This window comes from Parasteatoda tepidariorum, chromosome 12, assembly GCF_982258835.1.
Source record: "Parasteatoda tepidariorum strain Cologne lab strain chromosome 12, Ptep-v5.0, whole genome shotgun sequence".
Taxonomy (NCBI): domain Eukaryota; kingdom Metazoa; phylum Arthropoda; class Arachnida; order Araneae; family Theridiidae; genus Parasteatoda; species Parasteatoda tepidariorum.
The window spans coordinates 65,912,498-65,931,206 of NC_141766.1; the positions used below are offsets into that span (position 1 = coordinate 65,912,498).

Below are 18,709 nucleotides of genomic sequence, written 5' to 3' on the forward strand. Positions count from 1 at the left end.
AATATTCTATTGCATTCAGACTAGGATGCAATTTAAATAATAGATTTTCCTTGTTTTATTGTATTGCTTGTCAAATGTTTTTTTTTTTTTTACCAACATGGCATTTTAATTTATTTTCTATATCTTGATATTTATAATACTTATTGTAATTAATTTTTATTAGATCTGTAATACATTTTGATGCTTTTTACAGCTAAAGTTTGGGACATTAGAAGATTACTTCTCTGCGCTACGAGAAGACAGCGGTACAGATCATAGAAATATGCCTTCTAATTTCCCTTCTCTTACTGGTGATTTTTTTACTTATGCTGATCGTGATGATCACTACTGGAGTGGATATTTTACATCCAGGCCATTTTACAAAAACATGGATAGATCATTGGAGGCTCACTTAAGGTAACTCCAGACTATAGACTTTTAGATTTTACAAAATCTTTTCTCCGATCTTGAACTTTGTCTCAATTATTCTTCTCTTTCTAAGCAACTTTGTTGACACTTGCTTACAAAACTCATCAAAAATTTTAAAAAATATTTCTTTCCTTTTTGAAAATTAGTGTTCAGGTTTAAAAAGAAAAAAATCGCCATCGCGTTGAAAACATAGGCCTTTAAATAAAACTTTCCCTGTCATTATCATGTAGCTGACAAGAGCACATAAAATATCTGAATTAATCAATATGTAACAAAATAAAATATAAATGAGGTTAAGTGCTCTAATAGTTGTCAATAGATTAATTCAGGACTATGGAGTCTGAGTCCAATAAATTGACTCAATTCCAACTCATGTTAGTAAAAATTTGTGTCCTGCAGGATCTTATGAAAATTATTTAAATTATAATTTATTACAAATTTAATTGATCACATTTGAGTCTATGTTTGACTGAACTATATTCAGGAAATAATTGTAACTATTAAAAAATCTATACTAATAAATGAATAAGTTATGTTTTAATTTATGAATTTCAGAACTAAATTTATTTGACTAAGCTAATTAAAAAATATGCACCTGAATGTAAGTATCATTTGTAACAGTTTCCTAATTCGTAAATATTCCACTATACAGTCTCTTTGTTGTAAAGACATTTATATGATGTGCAGTGAGATACGGTAATGATATTTAGCTCCTCTTATAATGGTTTTCCGCAATGAATTTTTTTTTTACAATTATATATTTTCTTAAAAAATTTTCTATCCTTATATTGTAATGTAAAATTTAATTTTAAATCAAGTATCTTTTTATTAAATCAAAAATTTAAATATCTAATTTGAGATTAATATTTGATTAGTAACAATATTAAAACTTTTGTTTAAAAAAAGGAATCTGCTAGATATTTTTGTTTAAAATATCAGAATGACTACCTTTAACTTTATTACATACTGATAAAAACACTGGATTTGTCCTTCCTGCTGAATTTCTGTAGTTGTTACAGAAATTAATTGTAAAATACGGAGTTGCGGACTTGAAGTAAAAGACTACAAATTGAACCGACTACTTCAGACTTTATTAAACCCTTATCACGACAAGTTCCTTCACTTCTCCTACTTTCTACGGGAGAGAGTAAGTTTTCTGTTGTGACTTATTCCTAAGGGTCTAGATACAAACTAGACTATATCCAAGAAGTTGTGAATCCTCAAAAAGACATATACAGTAAGAGGTTTAGTTATAAGGTCCTCGTGCAAAAGCACCACTCAGTGGTGAGGTTCTGGGGAAGCCTGCATTGACGTGCACTTGGTGCACACATGATAATATTTCTGTCCATCAATATATGTAAGGCTCCCTATTTGTCCACTCATAAACCCGCTGATAGAGCTCTGGACAGCTCTATAACTCCCAATCTTGAGGAAATAACAAGGAGTTTTCCCAGAATACCAGAAGTGGGTTGAAGGAGTCCTACATATTTTCTGATTTGCAATCTTAGTTTTAGAGCTTAATTCTGAAAAGGTTAGCTCGACACTTGAAGTTGATAAGCCAGAGGTCCAGTTTTTGTGCAAGAGTGTCAGCAGTTTCATTGCCCTGAAGGCCCATATGTGAAGAAATCAACTAAAAATATATCCTGTGTTGTTGTGGAAGCGCCTTGAGGTCTTTAAGAATCATGACAGGGGTTCTGTCACCCACTGTAGTCCAGTTGCTCAAATGCTGAATGGCATAATGTGTGTTTGTCAAGATTCAAATATCCCCAGATGTTTCTGGAATCAGGGCTGCAAGTGCCTCTTTTATTGCATTTAATTCAGCTCTAAAGACAGAGCAAAAATCTGTTGTTTTTTTTAAAATTAGATTTGCACAGTGTGAGATGATGAATTAATGAAAAAACCACTGCCACAGGCATAGTTGTCGTCTCTGTTGCCATCCATATAAACCTGGATAGCTGATGTTCTAATTTGGTTTATGATCTCAAGAAAAAACTAAAAGAGGTATTCAGGTAAATTGTGTTGTTTATTGGTCCGAGCACCCAATTCGATCTGAAAATGTAAACCGGGCAGACCCTCAATGGATTAATGAATATTCTTAAGCTGTGTTCCTCGATATCTGGGTGCAACAAGTCCATCCAGTGCAATCTGTAAAATTGACTATCTCTCTTCAGCCTCTGATTGTTTACCCTGTCCTGAGGAAGACAGAGGTCCTATTATGATCATCATAGCTATAAAATTTGTTAAAATACTGAGCAAGGCCCGTGCTTCTCCTCAAACTCAAGGACTGCAAGTCAGATTCATAAAGTACCAGATCTGTGAGGAAGAACTTTTCATACCAGTAATAACTCTCACAGCACTCAGCTGTACTCTCTCTAGTTTTGTCAAGTTGGTGATTGCAGCACAAAAGTAAATTGGAAAGCTTAATTAAAGAATGTAATTGGAAACTTAATTAAAGGATTGATCATAGAGGTATAGGTTGCTCTGAGTTTGGCAGCATCAGCATCCCTTAAATATTGCCTGTTATATATTTAAGCATATTCAATCTCTTTTTACTCTTCTCTATCAGTTACTCAGTATCTCTGGGTCAAGAATATATCCTAGATACTTTGGATGTTTATTATATTTATTATATCTGTCCACTCATCACAATATCACGATGGTAATTATATAACTGATGATTTGGAGCAAAAAACTGCAAGTTGACTTTGAAACGTTAAAACAAAGATTATGGCTTTCAGCAATATTTTGGAGACTGTTGTTTACTTTTCGAAGAAGATCCTTTGCCTAAAGCTCCATCCCACCCCTGATTATTCTGCACAATGTGTGATGCAGCATGTACTACAGAAGAATCATGACTCATGGCTGAAGTAAGTGGTGGACAGCTTCTGAGGATCAGGACTGACTTAGCTCCTGTGCTTGCAGATTTTAGCTGAGCATAATGGAGTGACCTTCATGCCTTGGGTGCCCCTACCAGGAGAATACGCTCCTGACATACTTCACCTACTCCGCCCAGGTATACCCCCTTACCACATTGAGACAATCTGCTAGGACTTAAAGGGGTAAACCTTTACGCCAAGTTTCCTTCTCTCCTGATATGACTTGCAATAATTTCTTATAAAGAATGTCAGACTATGTAAAAACAAATGGTAAAAAAAACTATCAGAAAATGATGTAGATTTGGAGCAAAATTTGTATTATTTGAACGTGTTAAAACATGGTGACTGAAATTAAAAATTTGTTTGTTGTAACAATGTATTAAAAATATCATAGTTAGAAAAACCATTAGGAAGGAGCTGAAAAAATGATTTATTACAACTGAAAATACTATAATCTAACAACACAAAGTTACGATGGAATGTAAAGTGCCAACCCTTAATATATACTCAATTTCGAAGATTCTTATAACATCGTATTAAATATATCGGAATTTAAAGAGCGATAGGGAGACGACCAGATAAAACAATGAATTACTGACGAAAAACTGTCATTTAACAACATGAAATATGATGGAATGCAATTTGAAAGAGGCCGGAAAAATGATAAGTAACTTTAAAATAATTCAACAAACAACTTCAAATCGCAATTGTCAAAAATCAAACGCTTCAAAAAGTCATATCTCAAATTTGAAATTCACAAGCCATAATAGCTTATTAAATATAGAGTTTGTAAAACTGTAGCTTATGTTGATTGTTCATTTGTACAGCAGCATAGGCATCTGTTAAAATTTATTGTTTTTTTGTAGTTGTTTTTACATAATTATTTTATCAATGTTGTAGCAGTTTTGTGGTTGAAGGATTATATTAGTGAATATAAAAATTGTACCATAAATGTGTAAGCCTTGGGTTGCCAATGTAGGACGGATGCCATGATGACCAACACATATCTTATTGTCCTTTCCTAAATCCATCTATTGCACTTTTCTCAAACATTACCTTTTTTACCACCCTGTTCATTAGTTGTATCACTTTTATTATAATGTTAAAAAGAGGTTTTTTTTTTCTCTTTTCTATACTGATTTTTTATTAATTTCCAATATTGTCATTGTAGGGGTGCAGAAATATTATTTAGTATAATGATGGCTAAAATAGAGAAACAAACAATATCATCTATACTTCCTTATATTGCTATGTTGATGGGAGATTTAATATCATCCAGAAGAACTCTTAGCCTTTTTCAACACCATGATGCCATCACTGGAACATCCAAGGATCATGTGGTTATGGATTATGCTTCTAAGTAAGTATTTGGCAGAGGATTTCACAAAAATATGCATGCCTACTAATATTGTATTAAATGTTCCTGAAAATTTTAAACAATTGTTTTAACCCATTTTCAGCTCAAAGTGCTTAAACGCACCATTTTATTAAATATTTTTTTATAAACAATGACATATTTTTCACTAATTCTATTTTTCTGCTATTTTTAATGGGTTCTGTAGACATCCATAATATATTGTTATTTTGTTGAGAAGTTTTCAAAATATGCTAGTTTTTTAATTTGAAATGGCTTATTAACAAATTTGACTTTTTGAAAATGCATAATTATTCCACTTGAGATTAATCATATGTGTTAATGATGAATTAAGGTTGCAAGTTCTGTAAATAAAATTAAAATTAAACAAATACCATGAAAAACTAGTGTTCAATTAAATGGTTTGTCAATTGATTTTGTCAATGGTGTAAATATGCACCATTTTTTTTCTTAAGTAGCGTCAAAAGCTAGCTGACTATCAAACTGACTACTATTCCAAAAAAGAAGCTTTAAGTAGCTCTTGAGAAAAATATTATGTAAGCAATTATTGTATTAAATATTGATTAGCATTAAACTGAAGTTTTTTTAAAAAAATTTTGAGAGAAGTAAAGAATGTCATAAATCACTTGTTTTCAAACATTAATATATGTTGAGTTGCTGCTCAATATTCTTCAAATAGATAAAAACTTTACAAGACATTTATTGAGAACAAATATCACAGTATTCCTGTGTATTAAAGTTAAAATTTATAACAGAAAGCATATTTTCCATAGAAAGTTGTAACATAGGGTTCCCACGGTACTTGAAAAACCTTGAAAGTCCTTGAATTTGCTTGAAAAAAAATCAGGGCCATGAAAAGTCCTTGAATTCTGCCATAGAGTACTTGAAAAGTACTTGATTCTTTAGGAATTAAAATACCACTAATTTTTCTTACAAAAAAAGTGGTAAAAAAATAATGAATAAATTCAAAGGGAAATTATAGAAATTTTGATTGATGCAATTTTTAATGCTTGAAGTGAAAAGGGGAAAAAGAAGATGCAAAACTTTTCTCTCCTAGATCTTTCAGACCAGATTATTGTTTATCTCTCTGTTTTGAAGACTGAAATTTCTAGCAAATTTTAGGTTTTGAAGCATAGTTTTCGAATGATATATAGTGTTTAATTGATTCAGAAATATGTTCAATGTGTTAACTTCATTATTACCATAGGTTAATATTGTTATCCTATTTGTTCTTTCAATTTATGTATGAAGGGTAGTTAATTTTTTATCATTTATAATCAAATTTTTACATTTAGTTTTTAAGCCTAATAAATCAAATTTAGTTCTACAGGTTTCATTGATTATGAATAAACATCGTGATTCACATTAAACTGATCTTGATTTACGGATCAGAATTCATATAAAATGTTCTACGAATTGAGGTTTAACTGAAGGGGTTAATGAATCACATCGAATATTACTTTAAAGTGATTTTCAAATTACTTATCAGAATTCATATTAAGGTATTTCATAAATCACACATCATGATTCACATTAAGTGATTTATCAATCACACATCATGATTTCAATTAAAGTTATTTCTGAGTCTTTCTGACTCTCCTAACTGTACTCTATGTGCAAATAGGGCTTATATGAATGGTGGGCATCTATGGAGCTGCTCTGCCCTCCAGGAGGCCCACAATTCTTTTAGTTTCAAGACACTCTCCGCCCCTGGAGATATTTCTTTGCTATATTGAACTGCAAGACTTCTCATGCTCGAGAGAGCAAATGATGGATGTAATTTTAATAAAAAGTTTACAAATCACACATTGCGATTCACAAAAGAGAGATTTAAGAATTACCACCCACAATTCTCATCAAAATGATTTAAGAATCACACGTAGCTGTTCTATATTAAGGACCTTTCGAATCAGAAATTGCAATTTGCATCATAAAGATCACTATTCACATGAAAACTGTTAGCTAATCACGCAACAGAATTCACATTAAAGTGATTTATGTATCTCACATTGTGAAATATGTCTTGTTAGTGTGCATTTTGTATCATTTGCTATTCATATTATTCTGATTTAAGAAACATACACCGCAATTCAATTTACAAATCACAAATTGTGATAAGTGATTTACGCAATCTTCGAGATTTACTTCACTTTTCTTATAATTTTGATTAACATATAGTATATCTAGATTCATATAAATGCTATTTAAAAATTATGCTTAGTGAAAATTACGCATATTCACAAAATTTTAAAATCACGCTTCACATTTTATGGATATATTTTAAAGAAAATTAAGCTCAGTAAGTCTAAGTTAGTTATCTGTAAAATTTGTTCTGCAATAGATTTTATTATGTTCAAATACATTACTGATATTCTGAAGTAACAAAATAGAACATTTAATATTAAAATTGAAACAGATATGTTAAATGGATATCTTTTGATAATTTATCTAATTAAATACATTTCATGTAACCTAAAATTTGATCTAGCATATTAAAACAAAGTATTTATATTTTAATAACTGTGCAATTACTCAAACTTCATGAATTATTTACTATGCTTGTTTAATGTACTATGCATTTTACATCCATTCAGTTTCATTAATTCTAATTCACTTCATTAAAGTTTTCATGAAAAGTTTCACTGATGCTAGTTTTTAAATGTTGGCTAGTATCCTATGTCAATTGGAATTTTTCAAAGTGATTTGAAACAGCAATGTAGCTATCAACCATTTGTATTATTACCTGATAAGTTTAATGAATAATTGTTTTGTTCTGAAGTAAGCACTGTGATTTAAAAATATACTACTTCTGCTTGTACGTCATTGAAAAATCTGGTTGACATGTACTTTAGCATATAACAATAATACTGAATAGGTCCTTGAAAAATTTGATTTTAGGTCCTTGAAAGTCTTTGAATTTTTTTTAAAAATTGAGTGGGAACCCTGTAACAATCTAGTATTTAGGGATGAGATTTTTCCGTTTTTTAGCGGATTTCCGCTTTTTTCACTTTTGTCTCTCGAATTTCAGCCTTATTATCAAAAACTCCAATTCTTAAAAAATTTAATTTTTTTTTAATAAATATTCCATTTTTTCAGAAAATTCAGCTATTGAAATGAAATAAATATATTTTTTCTGATTTTCGAAGTTAAACAGAAAATTCAAACTACATATTTACCAACCCTTCCGCGTTTGTACTTATTTTAGCTATTTTCTCCATTTTTACGCGCAGAAGGTAAGATTTTCCTCATTTTTACCCACCCGCCAGATATCTCGTATTTTCATAATTCAGACGTCGCTGCTTGAAGCAAGTCTTTTAAAAGTCTCAAGCCCGGAATCTGATAATATCTCGATTCTTATACTCGATTTTGATATCCCGGATCGCAATTTGTATTCACGCAATTTTAAGAATGATATAGCGATTATTATAATAAGTAATTTTTTTTCTTGAATTAGTTACAATAAAGGTGACTGCTTTTATATCGACGATTATTAGCATATGTAGGTGTTACAACATCAGCGAAACTGGAAGAGAATATATTTAAAACTTAGATTCTGTGCTTTCAAAGAAGAAAAAGTAGGATTTGTCACTAGATGTTTGAAGATGGGCCAACGACTAAATATAGCAAACATAAAATATATAGCAAACGAAAGCAATCACTTAAGAAATTATTCAATTTTTATTTATTTATTTTGAAAAAGACTTAATTAACTCAGGATCAAAATCCAAAATTTAAAAAATAGTGTTGCTGTTATTTATGCTATAAAATGCAAAATTCTTATCTAATGAAAAATAATTTTCCCAACAGTTCCTGATTATGTAATTTTTCAAACTAAAGTAGCAATTTTTGTATGTTAAGGAGTTACTATATATTTCTACTTCACAATTATTGATATGTTTCACAGGGCTCTAGTTAGATTAGATTACAATATGAACATAGTGATTCCAATTGTAAAAGTTTTTTGCTATAAATCACGTAACAGTATTTATTAAAAGAAATGGAATATTAATGTTTCTTCTCAGTAGTTTTAATTTGCTAAACCAGGTAGTTTTTCAAGTAATAATTGTCTCTTATGTGAACTAAAGAAAAATATAATTTCTAGCTTTATTTTTTCAGTTGGTAATTTTTCTTTTTACTAAATGCTAAGTATCGATGTAATCATTTATACAATAATAAATTAGTACACAATTTTACGTCAACACATTGTTATTTATTATGTTAAACTGTCTAGAATTTATTATGAAAAGATTGCGCGTGTGTAAAATTTACTCGCGTGGAAATTCAGCTTTTTTGCCTTTTGGCCAATCTTATCCCTGACTATTAAATGATCAATACTTTTATTAATAAAAATTGTTACTAATTATTTTATTGAAGCTCTTATTTGGTCTACAAAATATAAAGCACTATTTTAATTTTTGAATAAGCATACCTGCCAAGTCTCCTATTTGTTTAACAAGGACTCCCGTACTTTATGACTATCTTCTATTTACCCGTATTTTCTCAAATTTCTTAGTATTTTTCAAAGAAATTTAAAAAAAACTTTTTTTAGTAATCAATATCCTCTAATGGCAAAAATACTTCTCTTATTCCTCAACAGATGGCACTATTGCCAGTAATGCAGTTCATACACTGCCACCCCTGACGCGACTTTACACATTGTCGACTCCCAGGCACTTCTTTGGCACCATATTTTGAAATTCGCCAATGTTACATTCGCCAAGTCGGGTTTCAAATTTTCTCTCAAAAATCTTCGAATACTAATTCGCGCATGTTTCACTTGCAACATACGATTTAAAAAACGCCTGAGTGAACATGAGGTGTGAATAAATTTAGCTGCTTTAAAAGTTTTTGTGTATTATCAGTCTCTTTTTATCCGGATTTCCTGAAACACCTATTTATTTCTTACTTTTTTGTTTCCTTTTTAGGATAAAGCTTTGTTGTGGGTGTAGGATATATGAGTAGGGTATAGCTTTTTAATTATTTTTCTAAATTTATTTCAAATAATTTATGGTGTCTTTACCAAGTATGTGGACGCAATATTCAATAATGCAGCAGGGTTTTGTACTTTATTGTTTAGTTTTTAAAACTTTTAATTTAAGTAACTACACAATTTATGAATTTTAAGCATTTTCTTTTTATATACGTGTAATGATGAGGAGATTGTTGCTGTCAGCTTTATATATGAATTTATTTCTTTTACTTTTCTGACACTGATATCTATGATTAAATTTGATGTAATGATTCCCATTTGCAGTGCCAATAATATTTGCGTCCAAACAATCGCACTTAGATTTGACACTTTTTTGTAAATGTTATGTCCCAAATGATAAATTCCTTTATACGTATTAGCCAATTCCACAGCTTTGGTCGCCAAGACTTAAAAATTTGTAGCAGTTAAAGTATATTTATGAGGTGAACACAATTTTGATTAAAGGAAACTTTTTATGATTTGTAAAATAAAAATATAATGTAAACAGTAAGCATCAACTTTGATATTCTCATATCATAACCGTATAATAATTTAAGGACAATCTGTTTATTTATTTCTGATTCCTTTAAACAAGATATTGAGTCAAATAAGAGAATCTTGAACAATTTTTAAATTTAACAATTTTCTTTAAATAAAGAAAGTAGTTTTAAAGCAATTGGGTTGAAAGACTGAGGACTTACACTTTTCTCTAAAACAATTAATCGATGTTATGATAATAAAACAAAACTCTTGCGATCAGTTATCTCAGCAAAAGTAAGATTTTTATTACCAACTAAGAAGCAATTATTACCATTCCGCAAGAAACAAATAAAATAAAATAGGTCATACAGTTTTCAGACACACAGAATGCATGACAATCTAAGAATAAATGTTGAACTTTTAAAGCAAATTACAAACAATAAAAGCTATTGTGTAAAACAAAATGAAAAAACAAGTTGTTACAAATGAAACTATTATATGATTTGAGCAACTAAAAAATTCTTTTGGAATTTTAAAGACTAATGAATACTATTAAAAAATATGAGCACTTAATAATGTGATGATATATATAGGGGATTATTTTTTTAAACTTAGTTTATTAATTAAGGTATTCAAAAGAAATTGATTATTCTGAAAATAATATTTATGTAATTAACTGAAATAAGTGTGTGTATGCAAATTTTTCTTCCTCTTTTTTAATAGAAGGGCGAAGTATTTTTTCTCGTTATTTGAATTTTTCTAGTCTTAAACAAGGATAAAATCTTCACTTAATTCAACAAGCAACTTTTAAAAATATCCATGAGCGTGAAGATTCGTTTACGAATTTTGCGAGTGCTGTATTGAGGCGAGCATAGGGTTGCCTCTCAGTAGGGTTACTAGATAAGGCGATGAAACAGTTGTCAAATAAAACCGCGGCGAGTGGAGGTGCCCGGGAGTGGACATTAGGGAAAATTGCATCCCTGACCAAACCGGATGTAAAGATAATGCTGTTATGAGTCGTTTATTCAGTGAATCATTTTTCTCCGACAATGAATTTCGTTATTTACCTACGGGAATCTGGCAATAGCTTTGTTTGTTTGCATTGCATTTTAAATGATCATCAAAACATAAATGTATTTCTGTTTTCAGAATCATTTACTGTGGGTGTCAATTGGGCAACTAGAAAAGCAACTGTATAAAAAATAAAAAAAAAGTTCCAAAATATGGTAAATGCTAATTAGGTATCCTGTGTATTCCACATGACAGTGCAGAGCGCGTGGGAATTTTCTCTACAGTTAAAAAAATTCGCTCTGAATTTCACTCATTACGCTCTGACAGGGCCGAGCATACGCGGGGCCCTAGGCCATTCAAATTTTTGGGGCCCTTTGATTAAATTTTTTTTCGTGTATTTTTTGTTTATTCAAATATAAAAGTATTAATATGTCTCTTCATTTACGAAAGCATATTTAAAATAGAAATAAGTAATAATAAATTAAATTTTACTTTATTTTATTAAATTAGAACTAAAAAATACATAATATTTTGAAAAATCATTGTTTTTCTTAATTTTTTAAAATTTATTTTCAAAAAATCCATTTTAAGGGGGCCCCTAATCAATGGGAGCCCTAGGCCATAACATAGTCTGGCCTAATGGGTAATCCAGCCCTGCGTTCTGATGAAAAGCTTGCTTTTGATAAAAAGTAATTTCTCTGGTAACTGTTATGAACCGAACTTTGATAAAAAAATTTCCTATGCAAGGCCAAATCAGCTACTTATGTTCGAAATATGAATATTTAAAAATTCTGTAAAATAAATCTTATTACATAGAATTATGAAAATTATTTTGATGTTCAGTGTTTATAGTAGAAGTAATTATGAATAATTTTTAGATTAAGATTTATTTACATATTTTTTACTTCGCTAAATGATAGTGCTTATATTAGTTTCAATTTTGAATTTCTTTTTTTGACTTAAATGAATGTGCATATAGTATCAAAACTGTATATTTAAGCCTGCGCTGACTACAGTGCTGACATAAAATACCCTTAGTAGTAGACGGATCATGGGTTGGAGTCCTCTTTTCAGGCTAACATGTGAGGTTTTCCTCTCCATGTAACGCAAATGCGAGTTAGTTCTATCAAAAAGTCAAGTTTCTCCCAATACATACTTGATTCGGGAGTTCCCTTGTCTTCTGGATTAGGTTCAAAATGACAAGGCTACTACGTTGAACATTAGTAGTTGTAAACCCACAAATTTGGGTCGGTTGTTCAACAACGGCTATAAAATAAAGTGGTATTGAATAGATTCTTGCTATTGATTGTTTTTCCTTCCTGATTTTTGTGATTTATATTATTTTTGAGATACGCATGTTATAAAATGATTTAAGCTTTAGTGGGAAATTTTATTTGTCTCATTTGCAAATTTTGCTTGCTCTGAGCACCATGTTTGAAAGACACATTATGAAACATGAAACCTTCTTAGAAACTTTCTGATTCAAATTTAGAAAAATTGTTTTTTAAAAATATTAGAAAAAATCAAACTCTAGGATCAAGCGCAAATAAATAACAAAAAAAGCCCTATTATAAAATCAAACAAAGTGAAATTTGATGAGCCAAAAGAATTGAAAAGTTTAAAACAATTTTGTGAAAAATATATTGAACTCTTGAATATTTCTCTTACTGATGCATTTTATAAACAAGTCTTGGAAAATATGTAAAATATCTTGTGAATACATGACCATTTTAAGCTTAGCCAAAAACATAAGCTATTACACTTCAAAAAATGATATCTTACAATTTTTTAGACTTCTAAATTCTATTTCTCTTCTATTCTATTTCTGCCAAAAATATGTACTGCAAGGAAACTTATTTTTTAATCGAACATATTTTTGAGCTTTTTTACTGACGGTTGTTACAGAGATGAAGCTATCTTTACAACTGTCAGTAAAAAAGCTCCTGCCGAACGCCAATGTTCAAAATAAGGTGGACATTGTTAAAAACTCATTTAAAAAAATTTTCACTCAAATTTGTTTTTTACTTAATTGTGTTTAGATACTTAGATACTCTTTAATAGTGAACTTATATAATTTCAAGTTATTTGGATAATATTTTCTTAATTCAGCATGTAAATCGTTAATAATTTCTTATTACTTACAGGATGTTTGCTACATTACAAAAACTTAGAAATGTCATTGGACAGTGTGCTGTATTTTTGTTATCCCCAAACTTCTTAGATGTTATGGATGAACAATTATCTTTATTGCAAACAGTAAGCGGAAATTTTATTGACTTCATATGCCATTTTGTTTTGACTGGAAATATTAATATTAAATTGAAATATTTTAGGACGAGTATAGACCGCATAATGCATTGCCTCAGAAGATACCTATTAAATTTACTCAAGATCGTAAGGACAGGTCAATAATTTATGTTTTTTTATTCATTTTCATAGTGGACAATTGGTTATGTTTTTATAAAAATATGTTTTCTATTTTTTTTACAGATATGTTGTTTTATACAACTCTTTAGCTCATTCCCGTAATGAATTAGTCAAAGTAATTGTGTCTTCAGCATCAGTTGTTGTAAGAGATAGCTCTGATAATTTAGTACCCTCTCAAGTAAATCCTGTATTTAAGAAGAAAAAAATTTCAGAATCTGAATTTGAGGTAAGTTGGATTTCAGTCAATACTTAATTTGGCATTGCATTGGAAAAGTTTTTTTCTTTTTTAAATATATATATAAGGTTTGTATCATGCTTAGTACTTAGTTATTTTAAACTATTTTTTGTATTAACTTGTGCATTTAGGTTTGATGATTGATAAACCAACCTCAGGGAGATAAAAAATAAATTTCTCATTTATTTTTACTTTGCTGATTCCTTCTGACTTTTTCTTACTTAAAAACTTCACATGATTCAATAAAAAAAATATAATCTCCAATATAGAACTTTTTATATTTTGATTGAAATTTATCTCTGATTTTAAGGTGAAAATCTAAATTAGTAATAACTTTATTTTTGAAAAAGGGTAAATAAAATATGAACATATTTTTATGAAAATTATTATGATTATTGATTCACTATTGAGTTCGTAGATGTATTTAATGATAATCATTTAATTGATGTGTTGAAATATAATCTGATTGTTCAGCATATTTTCTTTTCTTGACTATATAGCTAAATTTGTCATCTCTAGCTATTATTGACCAATTCTTTTCTCTAAAAATTGTTTTTTTTTTTCCTATTAGAGAAAAACCTAGTTTGTTATGTATTTATCCACCATCCTTTTTACTAGGTTCTGAATTTTTTTTTCTATGCCCTGTTGGTAAACTACAAGAAAAAAATTATTTTTTTTGAAAAGTGCCAGTTAAAACTTCTAATTCCTTGTGAAAGACAGTCACTATGTTAAAGCAACCAGATCATAAATCAAATTGAATTCAAGATTCTGTTAAATATTAAAGCATATTTTATTATAATCATTTATTTATTTATATAATGAATTCAAAATGAATTTCTCTGCAATGCTGAATAATTTTTAGATTAAAGGAATAAATAAAAAGAATTTAAAATTTTTTTAGAGGATAAGAAGTATTAAGTAAATAAATATTTTAAAGTTTAATTTTCTCAGCAATGCTTACTCTATAACTTCAAAGTAATTGCTTTTATCTTTGAGCAAATTTGTACAACACAGTTAGTTACTCTTGCTCCGTTTGTGATAGCTAAAATTTAAAAAAAACTAATAAAATATTCCTTGTTCTTTGGGATAGCTGCAGTTTATTTTCTTAAATTTAAATTTAATAATGCATGCTTGAAGTATTTTTTAGGTAAATGAAAGTTTAATTTTTATTTTGACTGTACAAAACTCTCGACTCATTATTACATACTAGGTCACACATTGGTCAGTCAGTCAAGTTTGACACACATGTGTGACGCAGCGGGCTAGTAGGTATCCAATTAAATCTGATCCCAAAATCTATTCAGCATTATAAATAAACTAAAACCTTTAAGTTGCAACATTGATATGCCCTTCACAACTGCGTGTTTAGGCACAACCCTGTTATTAGTTGCAAGTACCCAATTGTTAGTTCATTTTTTCTATATCTTGTTTTTATGCCAAAAAAATAGAAATGGAGTTCATACAATGTATTTTTATTGATTTTTTTAAGCATAAAAATGTGTAAATTGCTGAATAAAAAAAGAAAAGAAAACCTGCAAGACAAGAAAAATTGTGATTTTAACAAGTTCTCTATCACATAAAATTGCACCCTATTTGAATAAATTTTTTTTAAATTGTAGTTAGTGTTTTATGTTGAACTACCACCTCTTAGTCTTTCAACATATTCCATTTATGAAGTAGAGCGTGCTCTTTCATTTACTCAGCATGCCTCCATAAAAGTTATGAATACAGCTACTCCTCCATTGTCATTGTAAGTACTTAATTTTTTATGTTATATATTTTATGTTAACTACTAATTGTTTAGGTTATTCTTTGTTACACGATTGTATATATTAGTACAAAAAAATATGAAGTAATGTTTGTCAATGAGTGTTTTCTTATTAAAATTTAATTAAAAAATGTTTTGTTTCTTCTTTTGTATAAAAAAAATTTCAAAAATATAATGACATGCTATTTAGACTTAGAAGTTGGGCAGCTCTGAAGTGTAGGGCACATCGACCAGAGTCTATTGTACCCAAACCCTAAATCATGAGTAGCGAAGAAGCTTTATAGCTCGAACAAAGTTCAACAAAAACCTCGCAAGAATATTTTGTAATTCCCAGGCCTTAATTGCAATGTTGCTCTAAATGCTCAAATCTTTGAGCAGAATATACCTTGCAATCACAAAGTGTATGTCGTGAAATCTCCTCAAGATTACAACCTCGACAAAGAGAATCGGATTCAATATCCATAATTTATGGGTGTCTCCTGAGGGTGCAGTGTCCATGGAGAAGACCATCCGAGTTGTGCCATTGCTCATGGACAATCTTGCCATAGAGCTTGAAAATAGATACCCTGAAGGATGTTGAAGATTTCTTAGATCTGGTTCAGGTCCCCTGATAATCGCACTGGAGCCAGGTTGTGTTGCTTCATCAGCCAGATCATTACCAGGAATACCCATTTGTCCAAGTACCCAGTGTAGGTATACCTTGTTTTGTGTAGAAAGGTCACAGAAGGCTGAGAAGCATTCCATATTAGTGAAGAGGTGAATTTACACCTTTATAGGGATAGAAAAAGCAGCCTGGCTGTCAAAGCAGATGTGGACAGGTATATTTAGAGAACCCCTGTCTAAGCACATCCTCCAGCACAAGATAATAGCTTAGATCTCAGTCTGAAAAACAGTGGCATAACTACCTAGAGAAAGTGAAGTTTGGTACCATCACTGGAGCAGTAGATTTCTGCCCCTGATTTAAGACCAAGTCTTGATCCATCAGTGTAATATACCAGACAATTACTCTTTTGCCACCGAGGAGATTTGAGCCATTCATCTCTAGTAGGAAAATGGATCTTGAAAGGCTCATGAAAAGCATATCTTAGTGACGTATAATCACTAGGCATAAAAGAAGAAATATCCGACACCTGCGAAATGAGGTGACTCCATGACAAGTGCTTAGAATATTCTTCCCATAAATCAAGGTACATAAGACGTTTTATACTTGTCTGCGCTTCAGCTTCAATGCACAGATTTAACAGGGGAAGCCCAAGTAAGCTCTCAAGAGCAGTCGTGGGAGTGGTCCTAAGACAACCTGACAAGGTTACACAGACCATTCTTTGCAGTCTGTTAAGACTAGACCTGACGGAGCTCATCTTAGTCCTAGATCAGACTATAGTGTCGTATGTGACAATAGGGCTAATAATCATTGAACATCAAGTAAACTATCTTATACCAACAGCATTTCTGAAAAACCAGAATAACTTCTTGATCCTGCAGACACAGTATTCAAGATGATAACCCCAGTTAAGTTTGGAGTCAAAGAAAACTCTTAAAACCTTTTGTCTATTTTGTGTAACTTTAAAAACCTTTTGTGTAACTCTGACCTTTTATGTATTTGTTAAAATTATTTTGTATGTAATTGTAGAATTTTTTTTTTTAAATTTTAATTTATCAAATTGTACTGCAGTTAAGAATTATATAATTAACATAGTTCTTTAATTCACAGAATTGCAGATGAAAGTGTTGTCATAACTAGCTTGTTATAAGGAAATTCTCATATTAGTGTAAAATAGCAAGGAAAAGACTAAAGTTGAAATAGACATATTTACCTCTTTTTTTATTTATATTTTGAAAAACCATTTTGATTTAAAATACATTGAAACCTCTAGGAAAGACTACCCTCTCTATTTGGGAGGCACAGAAATTTTTCCACAGACTTTGTGTTGAAGAAAACCATTAGAAGAGATCATCAAAACCTCTTCCAGCGACCGTGCAAACCTTGGCATTAAATGCGGAAAAGGTCAAATAGAGAGACGCAAATAAATATCAACAAAAAAAAATATGAATAAAACAAATAAGTTGATTCAAATGCTTAAAAATATTTGTGAGTGGCTCTTAATCAGCGAGTTTTTTTTTTTTTTTTTTTTTTTGGACGATTTCTGAAAGAGATAGACAAAAATCAGAATACACTAAAGAAGATGCTTTCAATGATTTATTATTAGAGTTAAGTTAGAAAAAAAAAATTTTTAGAAAATATTGAGCATCTCAAACAAACCTCTTCTCATTTTTAAAGCTATATAATTAATTTTAATGATATAAAATTGTATGCAAACTTAAACAAAAAACATAATTGCTTATTTATTTAAAATAGTTCAGTCATTCATAATTTTCAAATTAGTTTTTACACATAATTGTATCAGTTAAGGTCATTTTTATTGACGCTAAATTTTGTTCATCGATCCAATTTTCATGACGCCAACACTAGTGGCATTTCCACACCATGAAAATGACACTGAGTAAAATTGCTTGAGAAAAATCATGTGCCTTTGATATCATTTTGAAGTCAATGAAGGTACCCCCTAGAAGCGACCAACCTCCATTAACGACTATTTTACTGTGGAACAGAGAGTGGTTGCTTTAGAGAATTTTAACTGTACATATCTAGAATAGGTTGCTTTTGCCTACAGATAGTAGACAGGATTATATGGCTCTGTATTGGATGAAAGTCAGTAATTTTTATGACAGAAATGTATGAAGAACTATAAAATTGTACCTTTCTTAAATCATAAGTTTTTACAATAAGAAAGAAAAAAGTAAAATGAAGTGCAATAACTTTTGACATAATTGATAGCATTAAATGATTGTTTTACTTGTAAGCTGCGTGTAAAGGAAATATGTTGGATGTGTGGTCGACAAAGGCACATTTCTTAAGTATGCCGCAGGATTTCTAAAAATGAAAGAAATTCTTCTTTGTTAGGTATAATATAACTTGACTGTGGGGTCTCACACCTTTACTTTAAAGTAAAAGGTTAAAAAGTTTAAGGTTGTAGGAAGAAAGCAAGGTGATACGTTTTGTTTTACTATTCTGAATTGTTGTCAAAATAATCTAACACAGTTTTGCAAGTAAATCTTCCATTTTATCCTTTTTTGCATAATATTCCCTATTTAAACAGTG

The 18,709-nt window shown here is 30.1% G+C and overlaps 1 protein-coding gene across 4 annotated transcripts in view; it reads left to right on the plus strand.

Moving 5' to 3' along the window:
* alpha-Man-IIa (alpha-mannosidase 2) overlaps window positions 1-18,709 on the plus strand; it is an 84,080-nt gene that overhangs the window by 52,077 nt on the left and 13,294 nt on the right. For all 4 annotated transcript variants that reach the window (XM_043046189.3, XM_016073131.4, XM_071188374.2 and 1 more), the window contains exons 9-14: window positions 194-396; window positions 4,456-4,644; window positions 13,264-13,375; window positions 13,453-13,523; window positions 13,610-13,772; window positions 15,401-15,531. In XM_043046189.3, coding sequence (XP_042902123.1) covers window positions 194-396; window positions 4,456-4,644; window positions 13,264-13,375; window positions 13,453-13,523; window positions 13,610-13,772; window positions 15,401-15,531 — 869 coding nt within the window. The remainder of the gene's footprint in view (window positions 1-193; window positions 397-4,455; window positions 4,645-13,263; window positions 13,376-13,452; window positions 13,524-13,609; window positions 13,773-15,400; window positions 15,532-18,709) is intronic.